Source organism: Bubalus bubalis, chromosome 2 (assembly GCF_019923935.1).
Source record: "Bubalus bubalis isolate 160015118507 breed Murrah chromosome 2, NDDB_SH_1, whole genome shotgun sequence".
Taxonomy (NCBI): Eukaryota; Metazoa; Chordata; class Mammalia; order Artiodactyla; family Bovidae; genus Bubalus; species Bubalus bubalis.
The window spans coordinates 113,789,976-113,808,201 of record NC_059158.1 but is presented as its reverse complement, the minus strand read 5'-3'; the positions used below and the strand labels follow the sequence as shown (position 1 = coordinate 113,808,201).

Here is an 18,226-nt window from a genome sequence, read left to right as displayed (position 1 = left end):
TGAGCTGAGGACAGGCGCCTGGGAAGACAGTCCCAGGACTGGTGAGGTAGCAGTCGAGTGGGTGCTGAAACGGGGACCAGCAGGGGCGCCGCCTCAGCCCCTCTCAGCAAGCCTGACTGCTGGTTGGAGGATGAATGGGGATGTCGGCAGTTGTTTCCAGAGATTCCGGACAGATTCACAGCTACTGATGTGGAAAGGTGCTTGTCAGAAAAGGAACAAAAGGGACTTCCCTGGCAGTCCAGTGGCTAGGACTCTGCACTTCCACTGCAGGGGGATCTAAGATCCTGCATGCCGCATGGCACAGCCAAACAAAGCAGAAACAAAACCTGACCAAAAAATCTTTCTTAATCTAATAAAGAATGTCTACAGGAAAAAAAAAACAAAACCCTACAGAAGACAATGAATGTTGGAATATTAAACCTTTCCTCTTGAGATGGGGAATAAAATAACAATGTCTTTGTATTAGATGTTATTAAATAAAATAACAATGTCTTTGTAAATGTCTCAATAAATATTAGATATTTAGCAATTTTTTAAAAAGGAACAGATACTGTGCATAAGTGTAATCCTGTTTTTCTGTAATATATTCCTGTATGAAATTTCTGACATACTATATAAACTATGTATAATATATATATCATATACAGAGAGAGGTAGTATACCTATACACATATATACACTTCTGAAATGATAAGAATTTTCTCTTCTTGCTTTCTAATGTTTCTACTGTGAACATACATTATTGTAATAGAGAAATAGTTTAAATTTTACCCTCAAAGGGAAAAAAGAAAATTATTTTAACTGAAATATATCTGATAAGTGAGAAAAATTTGATAAAAAAAAAATATATATATAAAAGATGCTTACTCCTTGGAAGGAAAGTTATGACCAACCTAGATAGCATATTAAAAAGCAGAGACACTATGGTTTTTCCAGTGGTCATGTACGGATGTGAGAGTTGGACTGTGAAGAAAGCTGAGCGCCGAAGAATTGACACTTCTGAACTGTGGTGTTGGAGAAGACTCTTGAGAGTCCCTTGGACTGCAAGGAGATCCAACCAGTCCATTCTAAAGGAGATCAGTCCTGGGTGTTCATTGGAAGGACTGATGCTAAAGCTGAAACTCCAATACTTTGGCCACCTCATGCGAAGAGTTGACTCATTGGAAAAGACTCTGATGCTGGGAGGGATTGGGGCAGGAGGAGAAGGGGACGACAGAGGATGAGATGGCTGGATGGCGTCACCAACTCGATGGACGTGAGTTTGAGTGAACTCCAGGAGTTGGTGATGGACAGGGAGGCCTGGCGTGCTGCGATTCATGGGGTCTCAAAGAGTCGGACACAGCTGAGTGACTGAACTGAACTGAAAGTCTTAGTTATTTTTAAAAACTCTAAGCCTGTCTGCTTTAATGAAAAGCATCTTGGAAATCCTAGCCTGTATAACTGTCTGACTGATAGAGGTGTATATCAGGAGCTGGGGCTTGTCTTGCAAACCCCAGGATACATAGCATCAGGAGGCGGTTTCAGAGGCTGTACAGGCCTCTAAGTAAGAGAGGGCACTTTGCTATCTTTCCCGAAGATTGTTCCAGCCGCCCTTCCTTACCTGTCTGCATCGAAGGAAGAGATCCCAGAGGTATAGTTGAGATTGTAGGCCAGGACAGTGGTGTAGTGATTGAACCCAAAAAAGTCGTAGGTGCCGTTGATCCTCCTCTTCTCACTCTCCGTGAACTCAGGGAGCCTGGGCGGGAGGAGCCATTAACGGCGTGGGGCTTTGGGAAGAGACTGTCGTAGGGCAGGGCCGGTGGAGGGCTCTAAACTCAGGTACCTGAGGTGCCCACGGGCAGCTGACCAGGAGCAAGGAGAGCCCTTCCCAGGTGCTGCTGAAAGCGCCTGAGCCTCCTTCCATCAGAACACAGACCTCACCTCCCTCACAGACCCTCTCTTCTGATTTTAAGTTTTTACTGTGGTTTGTTTAGACATGCTTCTTTTCTACAAAGTCTGTCCTTACAAGTAGGGGAAATGCTTTTACAAATTGACCTTTTGAGATCTGCACTTTTCTGCTCTCATGATTTTACTGCCCTTTCTTTTTAAACGTCTAGTGGAACATTTTCCATACATATTTTAAAAAATTGAAATATAGGTGATTTACAGTGTTGTGCCAGTCTCTGCTGTGTGACTCATTTCTATACATATTTACATTTTTTCCATGTGTTCTTAGGCTTTTCTGTGTGATGTGATTAACATGCCCTTGTGTGCAGCACTTAGAGGTTCCCCTCTCCCAGATCCTGACCACATGCTGCTGGTTTAGGGTTGCTAAGAGAATGCCCTGCTTAGGCGTCTGACACTTCATTTTGACCTTCCTGCTACCATTAACCTAGGAAAGAATCTTACTTTCTGGAGTTTCTGAAATAACTGGGGCAAAACTAATACCCAAGTTCCCCACACCACCCCTGCCATACCTTTTACTTCCCTGCTCAGGAGCCAGCAAGGGCTTCTCAGATCCTGTGGCTTCAAGACTGAGCCCCTGTGCCAGCCTCCAGTCGCTCTGCCACGTGGCCTCAGCTCTCCCTGCTGCTGGGCCAGTGTCCCCAATCGCAGCATTCCACTCACTCCTACCTCTAGGCCGGTGCTCACACCCTTCCCCTTGGATCGAAAGCCCTCTGCTTTACCCAGTGCTATTCATTGTCAAGGCCCAGTCAGCCAATAACCTGTCTTGTGCAGGGAGTCTCCTGGGTCGACCCAGCCTGCCCTGATCTCATCTGAGTCTTCAATGCATGAAGAAATTGGGGAATAGAATTCCTTGGAGTGATGAAGGTCACTGTCTTCCCAGCTGGTGTGCCAACACCTGAGGAAGCCATACTTAGAATCCCCTCTATGTGGACCCTGCTGGACCTGGCTTCGGCCTTGGTACACAGTAGGTGCTTCAGCACGGTTGTGTTGATGAACTGGAGCACTCGCTTGCTTGTTGGAGACCAGGGTTGACAGATCAGACCTTTTGGCTCAGCAGGACTTCCCTAACCAGGCCAGCACATGCATGATGTAAGGGTTGGGGTGGATTACTTAATCCTCACAGCTGGGCTATAGGAGGCTCAAAGAGGGAGACAGTGGGTCACTAAGAAGTGGGTGTCCCAGACGGCCTGCCTATTCTGAAGAATAACAAGAGCAGCTGCCTTTGTCAGAGCCGTGCGTGTCCGGGGCTGAGAGCTCCACACACACACTCGTGTCGTATTTCTAGCATGCATGGAAGCTCAGACAGTAACTTGCCTAAGACACTCCTCTCCAACCCCAACAGCACCTGTGCCAGCCACCCAGGAGCCTCAGTGGCTGAGGGCGTGGCACCAGGACCTACCGAGACTTGTTGAGGCCTTCTGCTAAGCTCCTGTCACGGATCCGCGTCTTCATCACCTCAGGGTAATCCCCATTCTTGAATATCGGATGTGAGAACCAGCCTCCCATGAACTGCAGTAGGGGTTGGAGGGACAGTCAGCATTGGCATTAACAGGTAGGCCCACAGGAGACAGCAGGCTCCCTGCCCAGGAGTCACTGACCTCAGGCCTCCTTCTCCCCACCCAGTCTTAAACTTGCCCTTCTTCTAAGTCTGTTCCCATGTTGCAGTTTAAATGCCCATGGGTCTTGTCACTGTGCTGGGAGTTCACTATGGGCAGGGCTGTGTTCCTACCCACTGCAGCTGGAGAGATGTGAACTGAACTGAGCCCTGGGTCCGCTAGATGCTGCCTGGCTGCCCTTAGGAGGGCCAGGCCCAAGACGGGGAGAGACTCCAAGCCTCCAGGCCCTGATTCCCTCACTGACCAGAGAAGAGGTCTAATGCCTAAGGACCCATCAGAACCTTCTAGGGTGGGCAGAGATGCGAGGCTCTCCTGGTTACCCAGGCAAAGGGCGATTCTTCATGGGCTTTGGACTTGCAGCCCTAAAATGGGAACTTTCCTGTTTGTTTTCTTAAGTAAGGTTCAGGCCACCCTTAACCCTTAGAGGGTATACACGGCACTTCAGTGCTGTGACGCTGTGGGTCTTGAGAGGCTTTTCTCCCTGCAACTGCGGGCTGCTGCCTGGAATATGGAGTGAGAGCAGCCTTCCATTTTCAGCCAAAGATGAGGTTTAGAACATACTCGCTCCAGTAAAAGAAGCTTCAGTTTACTGGGAGGTGAGAAATTGGGTTTCCGGGGAAGCTGAATTCATGAGGGGGTGTGCGGATCACTGTCCTGGGCTGCAGGATCACGGCTCACTGACAGACTGATGATGAGACCACAGCGTGACATTTCTGCAGGTTTGCTTTTGATTTCCGAAAATGAATTATAGCTCTAATTCATCAGTTCTGTGCATCTGAAATGAGGGAATACCTTAATTTTGGTCCTAGGCTTCCCCCACGCTCCACAAGCTGACTACCAAATGGGGACATTAAATTCTCATTTGCACTTAATTCATTTGACCACTTTTGTCAAGTTCCTTTGTGAAGGATTTGGCAAACCAAGGCCATTGGTGTCCTTTCAGAAATGCCAGGCTGCATGCTCTCCTCAGGGCCAAACGTGGGAGCAGTCTGGAGAGAGAGATGCTTGCCTTTCTTTCCTGATCCTGAAACATGAAGAGGGCACCTTCCAACCTTTCAGAGACAGTAGCAGGAGCCGGGGACAAGCTATGCCTGAAGAGGGCTGTTCTCTCTCTCTCCTTTCAGGGACCCAGATTGAAATAAGGCGGGCCATGTTGGCACCTGCTTACTTGTGTCTCTACTTCCTAAGAGCAAAATTCCATGACCAAAGATGCAAGTCTTTATATTAAACTCATGGAATTAGAAAATTAGGGGCGCTGATGAGTTTCACAGAATTCCAACTTAAGGAAGTCTTAGGCAGAGTAAGTAAAATCAGACAGTGACACCTAGAGGTGAAGTGTGACATTGCAGCCCTGTCCTATCGTCAAACCACAGATTGAAGAGGCTGAATTTCTATTTTTTAGTCTCAAGCCAATGTTGCATCCAGTAAGAGTTGCATGTATAGCTGATTTTTTAAGACTTGAAAGAAAACTCAACCCCAAAGAACTTTCATTCCAGCAAAGCTGTGGGGTAGTTAGGTCACGTCTATTTTAAAGACAAGAAAACTAAGATATTAAAAGGTTAGATGATTTTCCCAAGTGCACAAAATAAGGTAATAGCAAAACAAAGCCTAGATCCTTAATATTTGTTTCACAGTCTAATTCTGTTTTCATTAGATCATGACAGGAAGGGAAAAGAGAAGGAGCAAAAACAACACCCAGAGGAAAATCTGACCTGAACGTATCTCTTGGCTGCCTCCACATCCTCCTGGTTGGAGGGGTCTCTGGGCTCAGCCCAGTCGCTGCTGATGGTGATGGAGATGACGCCACCTTGCCGGGCACGGTACACATCATTGTACAGATGCCAGGCCTCAGCGTGAGCCTTTATCAGGTTGTGGCCAACAATGTAGGGGGCAGTGCCGGGCCTAAAGGAGATCCCTGGAAATGCAGACATAGGCGTCAGTGAAGAATAAATGTGGCCAGGACTTCCCTGGTGGTCCAGTGGTTGGGAGTCCACTTGCCAATGCAGGGGACATGGGTTTGACCCCCAGTCCAGGAAGATCCCATGTGCCTCAGAGCAACTAAGCCTGTGTGCCATAACTCCTGAGCCCATGCACCTAGAGCTGAGAGCTACAACAAGGGAAGCCACCGCAATGAGAGTCCCACGTACCCCAACTAGAGAGTAGCCCTCAATCTGCAACTACAGCAATGAAGACCCAGCACAGGAATAAATGTGGCTAAGAATATCACTTTCTGCCGATAGACGGCCTCTTGGTGTTTGGGAGAGAGACTGTAGATTTTTTCTTGAGGAAGAATGGAATTCAGATCCTGGCTCCACTTCTTCCTGGCTGACCATGTAACTTTGGGTGAGTAATTCAGCCTTTCTGTTTCTTCCTCTACAAAATGAGCAATACAGACTTCTTGTGAATAGCGTGTGTGTGAAGCACCCAGAAGCACTGTGTCTGGCAAAGAGAAGGCACTTGATGTTGGTTTCTATACCCCTCACCCACAGAGTGGCTCACATGGCTCGGGCAGAGTACCTGGAAGAGTGTGTGCCTCAAGGGCTGGCATCCTGACTCTCTTCGGGGACCCACTGTGAAAGAGCTGGAGTGTATAGTTGGTGGAAGCAGCTGACAGATTCCTCGAGAGCAAACGTTATGAGAGAGGCAGCCTCTCATGTGTTGGAGGAACAAAAAACCAAAAAGTCAACCAAGGACCAATGGCTGATGCATCTGATAATGAGTCAAAGCAGATCTCCCCATGGCTCTTCCCAGCTGGGACACATAATCCCAAGAAATCACAGAAATGAACACGAATTTACTCTCTAAGGCTCAGAGTTAGAGAAAAGGAAAATCAGAGGGTTCTCAAGGGACAAGGACAGGTCCATAATTCCTTATTTAAAAGTCTTAGAAATACAACATTGTAAGTCAATTATACTTCTGTTAAAAAAAAAAAAACTCAGAGTTTGATATATTTAGAAATTAAAAGGTTTCTGTGTCTTAGAAAAGTAATAAGTTGCATATAACATATTTACATATGACCCCAGCAGGGCTCAGGACAGCTCTCCATAATTAAAGACACTGATACATCTGCAGCAGAATTTTTTGAAATTTCACACTAAGTGGGATGCCAACATGAGGTTATGCCCAGGTCAGCCAAATCAAATACTGGGAACTTTGGCATTTGGGGAGTTGCCAAAACAAAACAAAACAAAACCCCACTGTGGATCTGTACAGTCTGATGTACTATCCTTTCCTGTATCAATTAGTTCGCACCCTTGATCTCAGGGAGCTTCCTATCAGAGGCAGATCAGATGCACAGAACAAAAAAGCCATTTGGTGGTTTGAGATGTGAGGTTCAGGTTCAGCAGAAGTGGTGTCAGAATGGGGCGGTGGGGAAGGCAGGAATTCTGAGGCATTGCCTTGGGGCTTTACTGGCCACCTCCTCCAGGGCCACCTGGATTTCATGTCAGTGGTGCTGAGAAAACCACCCTCCAATTGCTGACCAGTGGGATCTGAGACTTTTACCCGGAGCTGCCGTCCCGTAGCCGTAGCCCTGGTTAGCAACGACGTAGGGCTCGTTCAGTGTGATCCAAAACTTCACCTTGTCCCCCAGCCTCTGGAACAGCACCTCTGCATACTCCTTAAACCGCTGTACAATTGTCTCATTCTCCCAGCCCCCAACATCCTGGAGTGCCTGGGGCAGGTCCCAGTGGTAAATAGTCACCTGTGAAAACGCAAGACCAGCATTTCCACCAACCTGCTTTTCATGGGAGCCCACTGATGCTCTATGCGCCAACATAAATGTCTATTGCTAAGAATGAGGATGAATGATGAGACAAAAAAGCTTCAAAGTTTCTTTGGCGGGAAGGATAGGACAGTAGAGCTGAAGTGCGAGAAAAGTTCATACATCTGGATCAGAGAAGCCTGGGTTTGAGTCTCAGCTCTGCCAACTACCAGGCACTAAGACCTCCATGTCCCAGAATCACTGTGAGGCCTAATTCACACAGCAGAGGACAGGAAAAGTGACTGATATCCTGCCAGCTCTTCGGCAAATATTAGCTATGACTGTAATCAAGGATCAGAAATGCTAGAGCTTCAGAACCTCCTGGATAGAATGCTCTGACGGTTTCAGGAGGGAGGCATTTTGCTTGTCAAGGGGCATCCCCAAGGACATCTAATGTGTCTGGAGGCTCTTCCTTGGAGTGGGAGCCCTTTGCTGGAGACGGGCCCCTCTGGCCACACCCATGTGGTGGCCTTTCCTCCCCCGGGTCTCCCCTTGATGCTCCTGACACACCCCCATGCCGGGGTCTCCACTGAGTTGTCAACCGTCTTCAGCTCAGACCCAGTCTTTCCCTTTCCCTGAAGTGCCCTTTCCCTGCCTATGCACCCACCCAAATTCTCTTCTTTTTTTAAGATCCACACCTCCTTGAAGGTTTTTATGGCCATATCACTTTTCCACCTTGTCTCAATGTCCCTAAGAACTACAGGGAATTCCTTGATGGTTCAGTGGTTAGGACTCTGAGCTTTCATTGCCCAGGGCCCAGATTCATTCCCTGGTTAGGGAACTAAGATCCCATAAGCCATGTGATGCAACCAAAAATAAATAAAAGTTTAAAATCTATAAATAAATAAAAGCTTAAACCCTATTTAAAAAAATAAGAACCACAAAATAATTTAGCCCTGAGTTGTGTTCTCTCTGAATTGTGTGTAATGGATATAAATTCCCCCTGATCTTGGGGTCCTACAGGACAGCCACTGGCCCTCCCATCTCCATCACAGCTGGCACTCACACGTGCTGTAATAAAGCTGCATGACTAATTTATTCCTGCAGTGTTAGCAGTGTGAGGAGTCCAGGTAGCACTTTTTGAAATTAAATATCTATTTTTATTTATTTATTTGGCTGCACTGGGAACTCAGGTATGCCATGTGGGATCTAGTTCCATGACCAGGGATTGAACCCAGGCCCCCTGCATTGGGAGCTCGGGTCTTAGCCACTGGACCACCAGGGAAGTCACCCAGGTAGCACTTTCATTTGTTAAAGTCTCTGCTTCATGGGGTGGGAAGAAGGGGGTTATAATTCGGAGATTATACTCTGGCTGCCGTACGTAATCTCCAATTACTACAGCAGAGGAAACACCAGTACCATGGAGCTAGTGCCCTTTGGCCCTTTATCATAAATGGCCCAGGAGAAAAGGCAAAGAGTTCTTAGGCTCCCAGGTAAAATGTAAAAGATCTGGTGACAGCAAAGGAAGCTCCCATATGAGCTTTATTATTCATAAGAACTCATGGCTTAAAAGCACACGAACTTTTGCCTCAGCAGTTCTTCTCCTAGGACCATATCCTATAAACGTCTGTCCTAGCGTAATTGTGTAACTGCAGTTACACAGACAGAGGAGCCTGGTGGGCCGAAGTCCATAGGTTGCGAAGAGTTGGACACGACTGAAGCAGCTTAGCATGCATTCACACTCATTGTAGTGTTGGTTACAAAGGAAGAAGAGTGAAAACAGGGAAGACTCCATTTATAGGGAAGTGATTAGAGAAGGGAGGTACAGTTTCCACATAACTAACAAGACAAAGAACAAATGAGGAAAATACATAGGGATATGGAAATACCTATAAGAACTATTGTTAAATAAAAAGTATCAAACTATGTGTATCGTACCATTAGGAAAAAGGAGGGTAAAAAGCATACACACACACACACATATTGCCCACTGGTCAGATACCCAAAAGGACATGAAGACTCAGCAGCCCTGGTCACCTGTAAGGACGGGAATAGATAGCTGGGAGGGGGTGGTCAGGGACAGAAGGGAAATCTTTACAGACAACTCAAAAACTAAACTTGGCAAGAGCACCGTTTTTTTCCCAGGAGATGTGCTCCGCAGCCCAGCCGGCTCCCTCTCGTGGACTTGGCCAAGGCCTGCTCAGGGCCCCCTCACCTGGGGCTGGATGTTGGCGGCCAGCAGCGTGTCGATGAGCCGCACATAGTAGTTCAGGCCCGCTTCGTTGATGTACTTGTTGGTCCCGTCGGGGAGGATGCGAGTCCAAGAGATGGAAAAGCGATAGTGGGTCACGCCCAGGGTCTGCAGGGCGGCCAGGTCCTCGGCAATCTTGTGGTAACTGTCACAGGCCACATCTCCTGTGTCATTGTTCTCAACTTTCAGGGGTGTGTGAGAAAACGTGTCCCAGATACTGAGTCCTTTGCCGTCTGCTCTCCATGCACCTTCGATCTTAAGAGGACAAGACATGGTCAAGTCAGTCATGTAGTCAAGCCCTTCCTGTCAGTGCGGGGTCCTGAGTCAGGACATAAGTCAGCATCACCTTCTCTGCTCCCCCCGATTTCTGAACTCCTGCAGCTTCCTGTACATACTTTCTGAACGTCATGGGACTATCACACTGCACTGAGCAGTTATGTGTCTGCTGACTGGCTTCCCTCCAGCAAGACTAGGCAAGACTAGACGTGGCATCTTTCACCTTGGTGGCCCGGCTGTCAGCGCAGCAATGTCTGGTGTATGGTGGGTGCTCATTAAACGTTTCGATGAACAATCTGATGTGCCTTAACCCCAAGCACAGTCAGACAAATCCCAGTGATGCCAGACGTGGAGGCAGAGTTTCTAATCAGGACGGGTATCACTGTTTCCGTGCTTCCTTTTCCTCCTTTCACCTTATCTACAGGGAAACTGACCACAAGCCACTGGGCAAATGCCTACCCATGGGCTTAGGTAGTCCAAGACGTGTAATGTCTATAAATTACTATAAAACACTTTGATGGGTATGGTGTGAAACTCCATGACTGGCTGCGGCTAGGCAGTGTGGCATTTTAACCAAGAATGCTCATCCAGGCTTGGCCTGCACGGCCCCTGTGAGAGCGGCATTGGAGCAGCGGAAAGGCACTAGCTGCTGCCCATCTGAGTGGAGGAGATGGCTTGGTGGTTGGGAGACTAGTTAATGCAGGGCGACTAAGACAGTAAGGGACTATGTTGAGGATATTAGGAGTTAGATTTCTCATCATTGGAGAAAAGAGATATGAATATGAAAAGCGGGAAGGCCAGCATTAACCTTGTGGAGTAGGATTGGACTTGGAGGTATCAAGGTGTTTTTTTTAATATACATAAAGATGTGGGTGGATGTAGAAATAGATATATGTGTGTGTGCACACATGTATTTCCTCGCTCTGTCTACTTCTAGAGGGCCTAGAAGTAATGACCCGTGAGTACACCAAGCACCTAGATCTTGATTTCTAGATGCCCTTATCCAATAAAAGAAACCAGGGCTCATTAGAGAAATGGCTGATTACAGGGCTGGGGCAGAAAGTACAGAAGACGCTTGGAACATCTTGTTGTACTGGAAAGAATTAGGAAAGTGCTCAAAGAACGATGGGTCACGTCAAAAGGACACAGGCTCTAGCTAAAGGACCATCCACCTGGCAAAATGTGGGATGATTTAAGTATCTCCATACTGATGATGACAAAAGTATAACCCACTGAACAAAATAGAACTTCATGAGGCCATACTTTTGATACATATCAATATGTATTTATATGTAAATAAAATGTAAAAAAGCAGAAGAAAAGACAAAACTCGACCTCCTTTCTGTTGAATGCCACCTAATAAATATAAAAGCAATGATGGACTGAGAAAAATCACTGTTCATCAACTGTCACAGTGATACCTGATTCAGGAATGCAGCCCGAGCACTAGAATAAGACCCTTTCCCTGGACCTAGAATAAGTCCAGCTGGAAACCCATGGGGCCTGTTCTCACCCAGGGACTATTTGTCCCCGAGGAGACACTTAGCAATGTCTGGAGACCTTGCTGGTTGTTACAGCTGAGGGAGGGGTCTACTGGCATCTAGTGGGCAGAGGCCAGGTTTGCTGCTAAACATCCCACAGTACACAGGACGGGCCCACGGTGCACGGGACGGGCCCACAGTGCACAGGATGGACCCACGGTGCACAGGATGGACCCATGGTGCACAGGATGGGCCACAGTGCACAGAACGGGCCCACGGTGCACGGGACGGGCCCATGGTGCACAGGACAGACCCACAGTGCACAGGACGGGCCCACGGTGCACGGGACGGGACCACAGTGCACGGGACGGACCCACGGTGCATGGGATGGACCCACAGTGCACAGGATGGACCCACAGTGCACAGGATGGACCCATGGTGCACAGGACGGGCCACAGTGCACAGAACGGGCCCACGGTGCACAGGACAGACCCACAGTGCACAGGACGGGCCCACGGTGCACGGGACGGACCACGGTGCACAGGATGGGTCCACAGCAGAGTTCTCCAGCCCCAAATGTCAGTTGGCCCAGCTGGAGAAACCTTTCTACAGAGAATTCTGTCTGCCTCAAGTAAGAGTGACAGGATTCTGTCTCTGAAATCTTGGCATTTCCTCCAATGAACCTTTCATGTTCAGTGTTGACCAGAGCTCCAAAGAGGACTAAGAACTGTGGTTTCTTCCAGGCAGTGGAACAAGACATATGAATAGTTTCTATGTTTGTGTGCTTAGCTAACGTACATCTGGATACTGCAAAACTTGGTCTGAGATGTCACTATATCACGGTAGTCTGGTCATCTGGTGGGGCTACCCTCACCTTTCTTGGAAACAGTTTCAGCAGCTATGGTCACCTAGAAAAAACTCAAGGGCTGAGCAACCCAGAGTCAGGTCAGCTCAGACCACTGACCCTGCCCAGGTTCCACATTGAGAATACAGAGCCCCCACTCCTGGATCAAAGGAAATGAAAGGAGGCAGGAGATGTAAAGCAGGGTCCCACCCTTAACTGCCTAGGCAAGTCACACTTCACTTTGTAGCTTTCATTTCTCTGAGGAAAAGTGAACCCTTGTATTTTCTGTATTAGTGAGCTTCATTTAGCGTGAATAAGGTAAAGGCATGTTATTAGGACGTCAGAAAAAGCCCAGGTCCACATGATAGTCATTTTGATCAAACTGTCTGCTTGGAAGATACTAGGTAAGAAATAAAGGCATCCAGCTGAGAATCTTCATATTTGCACATCTTTGCCTAAGGGTTTCTGCCTGGTTCCACCTGCTCCATCTGGCCTGCTAACACCTATCTCAGCCTGGCCCTTCTAACTGTACTTGTCCACCTGAATTTGGGGATGTGAAGAAGCCAGACTGTCTGGAAAGAGGGCCTCCCAGATGCCCCTCTATCCTCACCCTGCAGTACCTGTACCTCCTACCCACAGGTCTGTGAAAATCCACTGCTCCTGTCTGCCCTCTGCAGCCCTGACAGAGCCTGGCACATAGTAGGTCTACTGTAGATGGTTAACTCCTCACCTGATATGAGGCAGTAGCTGCACTCCAGATGAAGTCCTTGGGGAACTGTCCATATAGGAACTCATCCTCTTTGGACAGCGGCATGCCATTGTTGGTGATGACCTCTGTGTAGTACCTGGCTGAGGCTCTTGCTGTGCGAGACCTGTTCACGTCATCGAAATCAACATGGTACAGTCCAAACTTGACCGTGTAGCCATTCAGCCACTCAAAGTTGTCCATCAGGGACCAGGCAGCATATCCTCGAAGGTTGACACCATCAAGTCTGTAGGCTGGGGACAATGCATAGAGGGCAGAGGACAGCTTTATACCAGGAGGGTCAGGGCCCAAGAAGCGCAGCCACGTACTGGCTCCTCACTTCAGGCGGTCTTCAACCACCAACTTGTACACACAAGTAATGTGTGCCATAATAGATCATCTTTTTGTTAATACCGATAACCCCATAACAAGTATTAATGGCTGATCTTTGCAAAATCAAATTCTTTTGTTGGAGTAAAGGGACACGTCTGAAATTCAAGAGTCTTAGCCCACTTTAGAGGTTATTCCTCTAGGGTACATGGAACCTGAAAGTCAGTGCCAGTCACTCAGTCGTGTCTGACTCTTGGTGACCCCATGAACTGTAGCTCACCAGGCTCCTCTGTCCATGGAATTATCCAGGCAATACTGGATTGGATTGCCATTCCCTTCTCCAGGGGATCTTTGTGACCCAGGGACAGAACCTGGGGCTCCTGCATTGCAGGCAGATTCTTCCCATCTGAGCCACCAGAGAAGCCTGACAAATGGAATCTACCAGAATATAATAAGCTCCTTGTCAGCATAAAGGTGTTTTTTTTGTTCCCTGCTGTGTCCCCAGCACTTAGAATAGTACTTGTCACACACTAGTTGGTCAATAATGAAAATACTCTTGTGGGACTCTGTGTGCGCATTTGGGGTGATGATCATTGCTTTTTTTTTTTTCAGATTCCAGAGGGATATGCAACCTCAGACAGGGAAAGAGTTAGAGGACCAGGGTATAAAAGAGAGACCTGTTGATGGTTTGTACTCCATCCTGCCAAGGCTCCTGACATACAGATGTTGGGAGACTCTGTAAGGGGAACATGAACCCTCACATACCTTTCAAAGCTTCATTGATATAGGTTTTGTGGTAAAATATCCTGTCGGTGTCTTCCAGTTTGGGGTCTGTCAGCCCCACTCCGTTCTCAGTGATGTAAATGGGGATGTCCCCATACTCTTCCTTGATCCAGTTGAGCAGTCTCCGCGTCCCCCAGGCGGCAGCCCTGTTCATGGCTGTGGCAGGCCAGGAAGCGTCTTCCCACTCCAGCAGCTCCTGGTCACTTGTGTAGGAGGGTGGGTTTAGCCTGGGTGTCGTGTGTTGCACAGTCCTGGAGGAGTAAGTGTTGAGGCAGAACACATCGGCGGTAGCTGCAATGTAGTGCTTCTCCTCCTCCGTGAAGCTGGGCAGGCGGGAGGTGGCCAAGTGCTGCAGCTCACTCCTGTTCCCCACCTTCCACTTCATGGCGTCGGGGTAGTCTCCGTTTCGGAAGATGGGGTGGGCAAACCAACCCAAGGAGAACTGCAGCAGCCGGTCAGCTGCCTCCACGTCCCTGGGGACCAGCGACTGGGGCTCTGCCCAGTGGGAACTGAGGCTCAAGGAGATGACCCCCTTCTGCTCTTGCCTGTACTTCTCATCGTACGTGTGATAGACTCTGGCATGAGCTTTGATGATTGTATGGCCAATCCTGTAAGGTCCCCAGCCTGGGTCATTCACATTTGGGGGAAATTCCCCTGAGCCATACCCCAACCAGGCCTGGTATGTGGGCTCATTAAAAGTCATCCAGAACTTGACTCTGTCACCAAAGGTCTGGAAGCAGAAGTCTGCATAGCTGTTGAACAAGTCAATCAGGGAAGGATTCTCCCAGCCTCCAATGTCCTGCAGGGCCTGGGGCAGGTCCCAGTGGAACAGGGTCACCATGGGAGAGATGTTGTTTTCCACCAAGCCATTGATCAGCTTGTTGTAATAATCAACACCATGTGTGTTGACAGAAGTGTTTCTCCCAGTTGGGAAAATCCGAGACCAGGAGATGGAGAAGCGATAAGCCTTCACCTTCAAAGCTTGGAGCATGTTCAGGTCGGCATCCAGGTGGTTATAGCTGTCACAGGCCACGTCTCCAGTGGCGTTGTCCTTCACGTTGCTCCCTGGTGTGTGGGTAAAGTTGTCCCAGATGCTGGGGCCTTTGCCGTCGGCGTCCCAAGCTCCTTCAATCTGATAGGCTGACGAGGACACGCCCCACAGAAAGTCATCACGGAATGTGCCGTGGTAGAACAGATCTCTCTCAAACTTGGGTTGGCTGGAGAACTTCTCCCAGACCACTTTTGCCTTGGAGGGCACCTCGGATGGAAAAGTGAAGGCTCTGATTTTCCGGGGGACGTTTGCCATACTGGGTGGTGACTGTCTTTTTACTACCTTGTTGAGGAAACCGTTTTTTTCGATCATGCTGGTAAAAAAATAGGCAGATTTCCTGGCAGTCCTTGGCCTGCGGCTGTCATCGAAGTTGACATGGTACAGCCCAAACCTCTGGCTATACCCAGAAGGGCCTTCAAAGCCATCAATGAAGGAGCGAGCGATGTAAGACTGAACAACCACCGAGTCTTCTTTGATAGCTGTGGAGAAAAACAAAATTGGGACTGCTTTAAAGTCTCTGCTATTATCTTTTAAATAGAGGTGCTTATTTGGGGTTTCTCAGCACTGCAGCCATGCTCCTTGGAAGAAAAGCTATGACCAAACTAGACAGAATATTAAAAAGCAGAGACATTACTTTGCCAACAAGGGTCCGTCTAGTCAAAGCCATGGTTTTTCCAGTAGTCATGTATGGATATGAGAGTTGGACTATAAAGAAAGTCGAGCACTGAAGAATTGATGTTTTTGAACTGGTGTGTTGGAGAAAACTCTTGAGAGTCCCTTGGACTGCAAGGAGATCAAATCAGTTAATCCTAAAGGAAATCAGTCCTGAATATTCCTTGGAAGGACTGATGTTGAAGCTGAGACTCCAATACTTTGGCCACCTGATGTGAAGAACTGACTCGTTGGAAAAGACCCTGATGGTGGGAAAGATTGAAGGCAGGAGGAGAAGGGGACGACAGAGGATGAGATGGTTGGATGGCATCACCGGCTCAATGGCCATGAGTTTGAGCAAGCCCCAGGAGTTGGTGATGGACAGGGAAGCCTGGCGTGCTGCAGTCCACGGAGTTGCAAAGAGTCGGACATGACTGAGCGACTGGATTGAACTGAGCACTGCAGCCCAGAAGACACCGAAGCACTTGAATAGTGTTCTGCTATAAAATAGGGGAGGCTTGTAAAGGCAAAGCCTGTAAGGCTACATAAATTGTTTATCCAGAATTAGGATTGGAGGGGACTTCCCTGGTAGTCCAGTGGTTAAGACTCCATGCTCCCAATTCAAGGGGCATGAGTTCGATCCTTGGTCAGAGATCTAAGCTCCTGCAAGCCACATGCTGTGAACAACAACAACAAAAAGATGATGAGGCTTGATGAATGGTTAGGACTCAGATGGGCAGAGCATAGAAGGAGCACTGTAGGGACTAAGAATATAAAAGCAAAGACTTAAGGCCTTTAGGGAGAGAGTTAGGAGGCTGATATGAAGAGCTGACTACAAACACTACTTTCTGGCTTCATTTCCATGGGAGACCGTTTTTTTGTCCCATAAAACAAAACTCTGAAGACTTGATGAAGTACCACCCATACTCAATCACCAGCATAGCCATGTTCTTACCTTTGAGCACCTCATTGATATACTGGTTGAAGTAGTCGATTCTCAGGGAATCATCGATGAGGTCTTCACTCTCCCCTATGGGCATGCCGTTCCCAGCTAGGTAGATTGGAACTTTGCCTTTTGTGTATTCCAAGGATACAAAGTTCAACAGCCTCCTTATGCCCCAGGGCACCACGCGAATCCAAGAGGATGCGGTCTGGGGCCATGTGGGGTCCACATGCTGGGAGAAGCCTCCGATGGTATCATAGCTGGGGATGCAGGTATCTCCTCGGGCCTTGCTGATGAGGCGGGAAGTGTAATGGGACAGACCCAGAAAATCAGCAGAGCCTTTCAAGAGCTCTTTCTCTGCCTCGGTGAACTCAGGGAGCTGGGCCACAGGACTGGGGCACTGCTTGTTCATCTGTTGGATCTGGGCCCTCAGGGCAGCCGGGTAGTCCCCATCCACAAAGATGGGGTGTGCAAACCAGCCCAGCATGAAGTGCAGGAAGCGTTCAGCGGCTCTCAGGTCCTCGGGCCTCTCTGGGGACAGGGGTTCTGCCCAGTCCGAGTTCAGCACAATGCCCACACGCCCCTGCTGCTGTGGGCGGTGGTGGGTGTTGTAGAGGTGCCAAGCCCTGGCGTGTGCCTTGAGGACCATGTGGGCCACCTTGTGAGGAAGAAAGAAGGAAATACAGGACTCAGTGGCAGCTGCACCACCCACAAGCTGGCAACAAGTCAATGAGAACGATGTTAGCAAGTTAACACCGAGGTGAATGATGGTAGCAAGTTAATAAAAGCAGTAAGACTGATGATGTCAACATCAATATATCAACACTGATGCCAACAATGTCATCAAGTCATCGACAAGTTAACACCTACGTCACACTGGCAACAAATCAACAAAACATCACGTCAACAGCACCGAAAAGAAGACTGATGCTAACAATGTAAAGGAGGCTGGGACTTGGACAATGTTGACAATACCACCGTGCCAGCAACATCGGCAACAGGGACGATAGCCTCACAAGCCAACAGCAACAATGTCCACAAGTGTTGACAACCAGTCAACACCTCCGTCAGATCATTAGCAATAGCACCGCAACCACACTAACAATAACAAGGGTTAATGGCTTCTCTCGTGTGATCCTCACTTGTTTGACAAGTACAAATACTATTTCTAAAATACAGGTGAGGAACGCAGATCCAGAGAAGGGTAGATGCGGGCCGTCCCGCCTCGGGCTTGTACCGTCACTCACGGTGCTATGCTGCCTCTGTGCTTGGTGAGGGCTTATGGACTAGAGAGCCCACAACTAGTTGGAAGTGGGGACCGTTTTAGTTAACACAAAGGAGGGGAAAAGTCTTTCTAGTCTGCCTGATCTCCTTTCTACTTAATGAAATCTAGGAAGAGAAACCACCACCAGGACCTGTTTGTAGACTCAACTCATGGTCTTACAAAAGTCAGCATCGTTCCTTGGTGGAGCGCCGTGAGAAACTGGGCAAAGGAGGGGTGTGTGGAGCATAACAAGTCTACATTTAAATCGACTCTGTCACACACTCAGGAAACTCAAACCATCTTCTCTCTCAACTTCAGCTTGGTCTGCAGGAAGTGGGTCA

At 48.3% G+C, this 18,226-nt stretch overlaps 1 protein-coding gene across 1 annotated transcript in view; it reads right to left on the bottom strand.

The window, feature by feature from the left end:
- Window positions 1-18,226, bottom strand: part of LCT (lactase) — a 48,022-nt gene that overhangs the window by 3,999 nt on the left and 25,797 nt on the right. Inside the window, exons 7-14 of the mRNA XM_025276996.3 lie at window positions 16,634-17,279; window positions 13,959-15,506; window positions 12,849-13,117; window positions 9,482-9,772; window positions 7,068-7,266; window positions 5,276-5,478; window positions 3,347-3,456; window positions 1,601-1,735 (exon numbers count right to left, since the gene is read on the bottom strand). Coding sequence (XP_025132781.2) covers window positions 1,601-1,735; window positions 3,347-3,456; window positions 5,276-5,478; window positions 7,068-7,266; window positions 9,482-9,772; window positions 12,849-13,117; window positions 13,959-15,506; window positions 16,634-17,279 — 3,401 coding nt within the window. The remainder of the gene's footprint in view (window positions 1-1,600; window positions 1,736-3,346; window positions 3,457-5,275; window positions 5,479-7,067; window positions 7,267-9,481; window positions 9,773-12,848; window positions 13,118-13,958; window positions 15,507-16,633; window positions 17,280-18,226) is intronic.